Source organism: Octodon degus, unplaced genomic scaffold (assembly GCF_000260255.1).
Source record: "Octodon degus isolate 3935 unplaced genomic scaffold, OctDeg1.0 scaffold00118, whole genome shotgun sequence".
Taxonomy (NCBI): Eukaryota; Metazoa; Chordata; class Mammalia; order Rodentia; family Octodontidae; genus Octodon; species Octodon degus.
This window is the reverse complement of record NW_004524694.1, coordinates 2175425-2186270: the sequence shown is the minus strand read 5'-3', so window position 1 is coordinate 2186270 and position 10846 is coordinate 2175425. Positions and strand designations below refer to the sequence as shown.

General features: G+C 33.7%; 1 protein-coding gene across 1 annotated transcript in view; it reads right to left on the bottom strand.

The window, feature by feature from the left end:
- The window catches only part of Vps13b (vacuolar protein sorting 13 homolog B), an 881657-nt gene that overhangs the window by 185704 nt on the left and 685107 nt on the right, over window positions 1-10846 (bottom strand). Inside the window, 3 exon segments of the mRNA XM_023699943.1 lie at window positions 2990-3174; window positions 4008-4212; window positions 6986-7188. Coding sequence (XP_023555711.1) covers window positions 2990-3174; window positions 4008-4212; window positions 6986-7188 — 593 coding nt within the window.

Here is a 10846-nt window from a genome sequence, read left to right as displayed (position 1 = left end):
ACCCAAAAGCTACAACTCTTGTTGCATAGGTCCTGCTTTACCTTGGTCTTAACCATCCAGCAGAAAAGTATAAAAATGAAATATAAGAAGTAAAGCCATGCTGTTATGTTGAGCTGTTTGGGGACTGACATCAACAATTTCTGACACTGCCAGTCAAGCAGAGGACTCAATACTATTATGGGCTACTGGACTCTTTTAGAATATTTTGCTAAGTTTACACACCTATAATATTCAAATAACAAAAAAAGGGTATACAGATGTATGTCCATTTTGTATCTATGTATTCCAAGTGGTTAGGATAGATATAGTTACATTCTCTTAATGAATAGAGTGATTTGTTCTAATGGTGTTTTTAAATAGGATATCATGTCTGCATATTGTACTGCAATTAACCACTAGAGTGAATATATGCAAGATGTTATTTATTGAAACTGTCCAACCAATTTGATTTGAAACTGTCTCATTGCTATTTGTTTATCAATAAAATTATGGGAAAAAATCTACATAGCAAAGGAGATAACAGAGTGAAGAGAAAACCTATAGAATGGAAAAAATTGTTGGAGCTTCTTGTTCAGTGGAGGACAAATGTCTAGAACATATAAAGAACGCAAAGAAAAAAATGTACCCCCTAAAACAAATGACTCAAATACAACAACAAAAAGCCAAGAACAATCCCCCCAAACAAGCAAACAAACAAGGTAAGAAATGAACTGAATAGTTTTCTTCAGAGTACCTAGCATGAAACCATGTTAAGATTCTTTAGCCATCAGGGAAATGCAAATCAAAATAACTGTGAGAATTTTCCTTATTCCATTCAAAATAACCATTAACCATTAGGAATACAAAAGAGGCCTGCCAGATAACTCAGCGGATTAAAGCGCCTACTTAAGCAGACGCAGGGGCTGGGAGTTCAATCACTGGTGTGCCACATTGTCCCTGTCTGCCAGGTGTGCAGAGACATGATTGATACTGGGTGTGGTGACGCACACCTGTAATCCCAGCGCTTGGGAGTCTGTAAACAGGAGGATCATTATGAGTCCTATCTATATAGTGAGACCCTGTAGACTCTGTACTAAATACATTAAGAAAAAAAATACAAAACAAATCTTGGCAAAGGTGTTGAGACAAAGCAATACTTCTACATTGCTGGAGGGAAAGTCAACTAATACAACCACTATGGAAATTAGTATAGAGATTCCTCAAAACACTAAAAATAGGAATTTTATTTGAGTCACCTCTACTTCTCCTGTGTATAATCCCAAAAGAGTTAAAGGCTTCATACTACAGTGATATGTATATATCCATGTTTATAGTACCTCAATTTATAAAATCGAAGAACTAAAAATAGCCTAGATTCCTGCCAACAGATGAACAGATCAAGAAAATATGGTAAATACACACAATAAAATTTATATATCCCTGAAGAAGAATGAATTCACATCATTTTCTAGAAAATGGATGGACTGTGAGCCTATCATATTTAATGAAATGAGCCAGATACAGAAAGCTAAATATCACATGGTTTCTCTTATATGAGAAACTCAAAAAATAAAGAGCAAAATAGGAGAGATGGTAGGACACAGGCAGACTTTCTGGAGATGAGGAAAGGGTTTTGAGTAAAAGAATAAAAGGAATAGGGGAGGACTGATTAAAAACCAGCAGGAAATATATATGAATTCCCCAAAATCAAAGTTTTGCAAACATATATCAATGAAAACAAATAATTATTTTCTAATAGCAGAAAGAAAGTGAACAAAAACAAGTAGTAAACAGTAAATGCATAATTTTGGACAGCCATATAAGAGCTATGAAGAAAGGAAGAGAGGTTAATATAACACAGAATAAAATAATGGCTAACCTGGACATGACATTTGAGATGGTGCCTAAATGGCAAAAATGGTGAGTGGTAATAATGTTCAAAGAAAGGGATGACTGGGACAAGTGACTTTAGTGGCATGCTGAATGACAAAGATGAGGACGCTGTGGATGCAGCACAGCGAAAAGGAGACTCAAGTGAGTTCTACTCAAATATACACAGAAGTGACTAGAATGCTCTTTTAAGCATTAGAAGAAGGTACATACCAGAGTTTAAATTAGGACCAGTGTGGTATGACCCACCTTTTAAAAAATGATCACTATAGCTGCAATTAAGTAGAAATAGTCAAGAACTGAAGCACAGAGACCAACCAGGAAAGTACTGTTGTAGGAACAAACAATGGCAGCTTGTCCTCAAATTTTACTTGTAAAAATAGAGTAAAAATATGGAATAGGGACTTAGAGGCAGCAACGACAAGACCTGATGATAGGATGGATATGCAGAATTTAGGAAAGAAAACAATCAGAATGACTCCTGGATTCTGAGTGGATAATTATGGGATAGTAACAGGTGAAAGACTAAAAGAGAAATAAATTTGAGGAGAGATTTAGGTAAGTAGAATATTAATAATGATGATATTACTATCATGATATCCATAATGACATTTGCATTAAATTCTGGTACTTTACAAAATCATAGGGAATTTAATTACTAGTTAGAAAATTTTCTTGTTTTAAAAATCAGCCTGTCTCAGGCCTAAGACCATTTTCAGCTACAAAAATAAAAATTAAAATTATAAAATCCTGGATTTACATGGGCCTATATTATTTTACAAAGCAGTTCTAGCAACTTTGAAGAGTCTGAAGACAAAGTAGGCACTTTTAAATATGTGGTGAACTGAATTATACCTGCTTATCCCATTATAGTTAGAGAGCACGGTAACCTAACTACATCAGGATGAAGAGTGGGATTTAGGATATATGAATTGTCATGGATCTTAAATTTGAATTACACTATTCCTTTCCTTTAAATTTCCATTGTATATACACCTGTATACAGTACAGATGTATTTCTCTGTGATATTACTGATATAAGAAGTATTCTCTAAACATTGCTCTTCACGAATGATCAGCACTTTCTCATGTCTTTATTTTAAACTTAATCATTACATACCTGTAGCACATCACCTAGGTCTGCTGTGCTAATATCTGGGTCCTCTGTGGTGTTGAAAGGCACTGGAGTTATTCGTACAAGGGTGAGCACTCTAGGTTCTGGATACCTCCATAACATCATTCCAGGGCTATCTTCAGTTTCATTGTAAAAGAAGACTTCATAGACACCAGGCAATTTCAGAGGTTCTGTCAAATGACAATACAATCACATGCTTTTCTTGCTACAATGGTAATTTTTTTTTTCTTTTCCTTCTTTTTTTTTTTTGGTGGCACCAGGGATCAAACTCAGGTCCATTCTACTGAGCTATCTCCTTAGCCCCTCAATCATGCTTTTAAGGCAACACGTAATATGTTATCCGGGAATGGGCATGCAGACTCCCATTGGATGTGATCCCCATACTTTGGGTGGCTGTGGCCAGGAGGAGCACAAGTTTGAAGCCTGCTGGGCAACTTTACAAGACCCTGCCTGAAAATAAAAGAAAGGGCTGAACATAGCTCTATGTATAAATCTTACATTCATTCCCTAGTACCATGAAAAAAATCACACACACACACACCCCCTCTGAAATAACATACAGGCATAAATATATATGTAGGTTTCTTAAGAGTAGAAAAAAAATATGGGAAGAAAAGAAAACAGTAGTGGCTGGGGAGATAGCTCAGTAGAGTAAGTGCTTGCCTGGTAAACACAAGGGCCTAAATTCAATCCCCAGTTCTGCAAAAAAAAAAAAAGAATTCACTTTCCCTGGCAAGCACAAGGGCCTGAGTCCAATCCCTGTTTCCACCCCCCCCCCAAAAAGAAAAAGAAAACAATATAGAGAAATCTGAGATAGACAGTTGTTTTTATGGGTTGAGACTGAAAGAATTGAAGATTTTTTCTCAAAAGATTGAACTGAATCACGTACTACTTTATACTGCGAGTAAGATGCACTTTACAAGTGACTTTTATGTGTTATCATTTATTGAATGTTGATTTAAACATGCATGCGCACACATACTTTCAAACAGAAGTTACTTACCAGCATCTTGTATATACTGAAAAAGACCTGTCCGTAGATCATCTGAAGTTTGTTCAATTTTAAATGCTTGATTTTTTTCCATAGATGGCATTTGAGACACTGATTCAGAAACTTGTGCTTCAAAATTTCCTTCCTCATTAAGATATCCACTGAGTAATTCATGTAGAAGAACTAAACAATTCAAATGTTCTTGACCCCAGAAGACCTTTAAAATGACAATAAATTCTTCTAGCCTTTAAATATAAACATTTCTTGAGCATAAGTACAATCATATTTAAATTGATACAAGCCCATAATTACCTTAAATTTAATTACTGATAAATTACAATTTCTTATTAACTTATAAAAGGATGAAATTCTATTACTTGAATAAATATGTAAAAAGAAAAATCACTCGTATTGTGTAAATAGCATATGTTCATACAGTGATCCATTCATTCTGAAAGATCAAACCAAAGGCCTGTGCATGCTAGGCAAATGCTGTATCACTGAGCACAGGCTCTCAGCCTTCAAACTATAAATTTAAAATGCTAGATCCATGATGACATTAAATTTAATGGAGGTAATATCTATGAACTCATTTAGCTAAGATGACAAAGAACACCTATTACGGTGCAAGAGAAGGCAATGGAGATATGCTAGGTCACCAATGGAAAAATTTTTAGAGCTTTCCAGGATAACAAACAGCCTGCTGTGGCACATGGCTATGTTACCTGCTACTGCCGTAGGCCAAAATGTGAATAATACTAATACTAATAACCTTGCAGAATAGCTTTGTACATTTTGTCATGAGATTAAATAATATTCATCACAGTACTCCTTTCTGTGTACTTTTACACTTCAGAGAAAAGGAGAGGGGAAACGTATTCAACAGACTTAAAATTCAGAAGGCTCCTAACTTGTGTTTAGTGAAGTGAATCAACACAGGAGATTCCATAGCCCTTCTCTGCAAATCAATTGCCCAGTAAGTAGAGTTTTAGAGCAAAAGCATGTAGTTTCTTCTACCAGAGCAGATTTTTTTCTTTTTATGTTTGTTTTTTTTTTTTTGTTTTTTGTTTTTTTTTAAACTGGGGATTGAACTACTGAGCCATCTCCCTGGCCCCACTTTTTATGGTTTTGAATAAAGTAGACATATTACCAGTACATCATAGAGATTAATGGCCAAGGATTGAAATGTCAATAATGATAAATTTCTCTGAATATATGGGTAAAGACAATATGACTATTAATTCAGAAAGAACTAATTAGTATAGAGAAAAGAATATACAAAGGTAGAAAAAAGTGGTCCTATACTCATGGCAAGTTTGAAATTTCAGGCTTAGGTACCCTGATATAAGATAAAACACTAATTTTTTTTTTGCTCCCATCAGTATTATTTTTATTAGGTACTGAAAAATAGAGATGAAAAGTCAAGCTGGGGATAAAAATACATTTAAGCCTTTAAATTGTCAAGAGATAGTTAATGATTAAAATGTAGAGATGATATAATTTGTTTTTACAGGTTTTTTTTAGATTTTCTTTTTTATTTTTTCAGACAAGGTTACACAATGCAGTTGAGGCTGGCCTTGAACTCAGTTTGTTAGACCAGGCTGGTCTTGAACTTGCTGTGATCCTTGTGCCTCAGTCTTCTGAGACTGGGATTACAGGCATGAGCCAATATTCCTGACCTTAATTTTTTGTTTTAAGGTATAGTTACTTTGTTGCATTGGAAAGCAAAACAAAACCTTGTTTATTACTAAATGTGTTCAGATTGATGATGATAGATACTGCAAATTTCAAAAAATACAGAGTGTAAGTTATCAGGACATCCTGATTTCTTGATTTATGTTAGCACAACTACTGAAAAGTTGAGGGAATACAATTAGGAGAAAACATAAAATTCACATTTAATATGATTCCATTGCTGACCAATAAGTCATTTCAATTTTCTATCACTGTGAATTGTGTGAAGCTTTTGGATTTATGACAAGCTTGAAGAATACTAAATCAGATAAATATTAGATTAAGAAGCTATCCATATATCATCAAGAAATAAGGTGGATATTCTCACAGTCCATACTTGGCTATCAGGCAAATATATAAGTGCCATGTAACATATAGGTTAATCATCAGACATCACCCTAACAAAACTGCTATTATGAAATGGTGTTTATATATTGCCAGTGATACTGTGTTTCAAACATGTTGACTAGTTTATAATTAGAAAACTTCTATGCATTAAAATGCTTGATCCAAACCCACTACGATTGTGGACTGCTGGACTGTGTTGATTGTTTTGTTGAATTCATGCACCTATAGTATTTAGATGCCAATGGAATACCCATTTCTGACAGGAGTAAACCAAAAAAGGCGATACAAAGGAAGGACCATTTTGTATCTGTATATACAGAATAGTTAGGATAGATATACAGCTACTTTCACTTAATTCAATGAGAAGAAAGATCTGTACTAATAGTGTTTGGACAGGATAACCTGTCTCCATCTTGTACTGTGGATAACCACTAAGAAGATAACAATGTACAATGTACTAATTATTGAAACTGTTCTATTAATCAATTTTGAAACTGTCTCATTGATATTTGTTTATCAATAAAAAAAGTTTGATCCAATAATTCCTCTAATTATATACCCAAAAGACAAGAAAGTATATCCCCTACAAAAAACTTGTAGACAGATGTTCACACTAGTATTATTTATACAAGCTCAGTGGAAATATCTCTCAAATGATGAATAAAGTGGTAAGGAAAATGTTCTAAAACTGTGGTAATGATCACAGAACTCTGTAAATGTACTAAAAATGATAGAACTTATATTCTTTAAATAAAATATAATTCAGTAAATCTTTTAAAAAATTTATGAAGATAGCAATGACAATATACATAATTTTTAACACACACACAAACTTAAAATGTAGTGAAACAGTTAAAAACAAAAGCTATTTAAAAGCTTATGGGAAAATAGGGCAAATCCTCACAGACCTGTAGCAGACCTCCTCTTAGATCGATGGATATTTTTGGTAGAGACTGGTCTGGGCTTTGATTGCCACTGTGTTTACACCAATTAGCTTCCAGACTGGCAGTACCACAAAATGGTCCTATCAAAATCCGACTTTTTTCTTTGAGACTTGTTTTAAGCAGAAAATCATTTAAGCTGAGTAGAAATGATGATCCAAGAATTATGCCTAAAAAGAAATAGACATAACTATATAATTATTCCTGAAAAAGATAATAGTTGGGAAAGGACTATGTTTTTAAAGAGTGTCAATTCACTCTGTCGGACTCTTTCAGTTTGTTTTCCACCATGGTTTCATGCCATTTACATATAATTCTAGTTATGAAGCAGGTATACGTCATTCACATTCCTAACAAAGCAATATTTGCCAAAACATTATGACATTTTCCATGTGTGAGCATTTTATGTTTTATGAGTAGAGACATTTTCATTAAATTGTGCAAGTTTTTCAAAGACAACATTAAGAATAAGAGCAGCTGCTTCATTTGTCTGTAGTTAACATGACGGGAAAGGGCAATTTTCTGTGATTTCTTACAGCAACAGAATACACTATGTTACTTTGCTAGATACTCACTCAGCCTTTTGACTGACTTGTGTTAAAATTTAAAACCATCAAAATATATAACATGTGTTTTCTAAAAAATTTATTTTAATCCAAACTTCAAACATCATAACCACTTGAAGTTTACAAAGTCTTAAAAACAGATAGTGGCAGGTTAGATTTATGAGAAAAACTATATGTTGTAGTTCAAAGTAAATATACCCAGAAAAGGAATACACTTTAATGTAGGTTTTCTTTTGAACTTAAAGTAGGAGTGAGGATCAAAACCATTTCATAAAACCAACAGCACACTTTAAGATGTTTAGATGCAAAGTTAGAGTGGTGAGTTCACTTTCCTCTCAAGGAGCTCATATTCTAAATTGTCACTGTGAATATTGAATTTCACCAGACTATGTTTGTAATGCTCAAGATTTATTTTTCTAATGTTATTTGATTCTTTAAAAAGATGAAAGATTAAAAAACACCTTAGGCTCACAGTATATACATGTTTCAAAGTATAGTACCCACATTGACTTTTCAATTCTGTGGAGATTTGAAAATTTCATATGTTGGAAATTTCTACTGAAGTAACAAGATATACAACTTCTAATTCTCCAAAGAAAGCATCATACTGATAAGTGTGTTAGCACTAAGCCTTTGGTTAAAAAATTTCAGGGTAGAAATAAGTTCCTTAAATTTATTTCATTAAATATAATGCACTACTGAACTTCCACTTCATTCATACAATTATCTTGATTAAATCTAATTCCACAAAATAAAAAATAAGAGATTAAAAATATTTAAGAACTAAAATCCAACTTCATTAATAAGATTTACAACCTAAGTCATATATAACTTCCAGACAAGTGTATTACAGCTCCTAACTTCTCAACAGCAAATATCTGCTAAATGAAACATCAATTCATCAACCAGAAATTGTCACAAAAGGATTATAAAGTGTAGGCTTCATGTCATACAATCATCTAGAAAATGAGCGTTAAGGGACTGTCTGACTTAAAACCCCCTTTATCCTCATATACATGCTTCTTTCTATATACTCAACAGTGACATACCTTGTTATATAGTAGTTATGTTAAGGCAAATATCCAATTGATCCCTGGAAAACAATGTGTTTAAACCAAAGGTGGCCTAAATTGGTTATTTAATGGCTATCATAATTTCTTTAAGAACTGAGATTGAAAACACTTGAGCTTTTCTGAGGGCTCTTCCTTGAACAGATTCCTAAAATCTATCTCCTTCCTTCCTATTTCCCTCCTTTCTTGTGGTAATGGGCAGCAAACCCAGTATCTTAACATTGACCAACATTTTTTAACATAGAACTATATATATCTCCAGTCCTTTTAATAATTTTTATTTTGAGGTCTTATTAAGTTGTCTAGGTTGGGCTTGAATTTGCAATCCTCCCACATAAGCTTCCCTTGGTATTGGGACTGCAGGTGTGAGCTGCCATGCATGGCTCATATCTATTTCATTTTGTCCAGTTTCATTTTTTCCCCTAACTTCTTTATTTTAAATCATCAAGGAATAGAGACCTTCCTAATTTAAGTGACTGACACGGATAGCTACATTATTTTCAAACGCCAATAGTCTCAGCATCCTAGAGGCAAGGACTATCTTATTGAGTTAACTTCTGGGCACTGTACTATAGTGCCCAGGATCTGCTCCACTGAACTGAATTGACAGCTTAGAATATGATCCTATCTTCTGCTACTTCAACATTTTAAATTGATAGACAGGAGTTAAACATGATCCTCATCTTTAAATTTTTTTTATTTTGTAATACTTTTAGACCTATATAAATGTTGCAGAAATATAAAATTATCATATAGCCTAAACCAATTATGTAACTAGAGTACTACTGAAATCAGTAAATTCATACTGATACAATGGAAGTATTAGGTAATCACTAATATTATTTAAAGTATATCATTTTCCCCATGATAGTCCTTTCTCTGGTCTAGCATTCAACATAGGATTCTCATTTAATTTAGGTACCAAATCTGTTTAGTTTTTAATACGCAACAGATTTCCAGTTTTCCTTGTCTTTCATGACCTTAAGATTTTTGTATAACCAACTATTTGGCAGAGCACCGGTCCATTTGGGTTTATCTGATGCTTTCTCATGAACAGGAGGTTTTTTTTTTTTTTCTCCATCATGAAGTGATGTTCTTAGTGCATCTTATTGGGTAATGGAATAGTGCTATTTTATGATTGGTAATACTGACTCTGGGTCACATGAGTAAAGCAGAATTTTCCACTTTAGAGTTACTATTTTCCCTTTTGTAAATAAATATCTGGCGGAGGCGATTCTAGGAGATTCAGTGAACACCTTTTTCCACTAATGTCAGATTCCTTCAATGGGATTCATTCATAATGATTATTACTGTGATGTGTGACAATGCTAATTTCCTATTTCCTTTATCCAGAACTGTCCTTTCTACTTCATTTATTAGTTTGCTTATTTATATTAGTATGAAATCCTGAATATTGATTTTATAAGTTACAATCCAACATTACCACTATTTTGCTGCAGAAATTGAACCAGCCTTTGACTCATTTAAGTTGATTCTTGTGTTCTTTGGACATATCTCATCATTATTTAAGACCCTGTTTAGTTCCTGGCCACAAGATATTTCAAGTTCAACTTCTATTTTCTCTCTGCTACTTAGGCATCAGCCATTTCTCAATGAAGTAATTTTTTGTTGTACATGATATCTAGAAACCAAAATCTGACTGGTAGGTGTGCTCATTGCTACCAGTGTGTCACTGCTTCTAGGTCCTCCCTGCAAAGAATACTAAGTAGTATATGGACACTAAACAATGTATACACATATCTATATTAATTCCTATATCTACTCATCTGTATATATAATAAAAACTTGAATTCATACTGATAACTCTGGTTTTATTTTAATACCATAGGAAGTTTCTAGCCTTCTACCATAAATTTTCATTTCTGTAACTATGAAAAATGTCCTGAGTATCCTTTTCTGATACGTTTGCTTCACATCTACTCTAAAACAGCAGCTGGAGTGAGTGGCCAATATTAAAGCAGAACACAGACATAAAGGACAACATTGGGGAAACAAAGGTAATTAATTATTTTTTAAAAAGGCTATTAACAGCAAGACCTAATAATGCATTCTGGAAGTTTCTTTAAGAATGGCTTTGAGGGCTGGAGAGATGGCTCAGTGGTCTAAAGCACCTACTTAGAACAAGCTTAGCAAAGCATCAGGGACCGCGGTTCGATCCCCCAGCACCACAT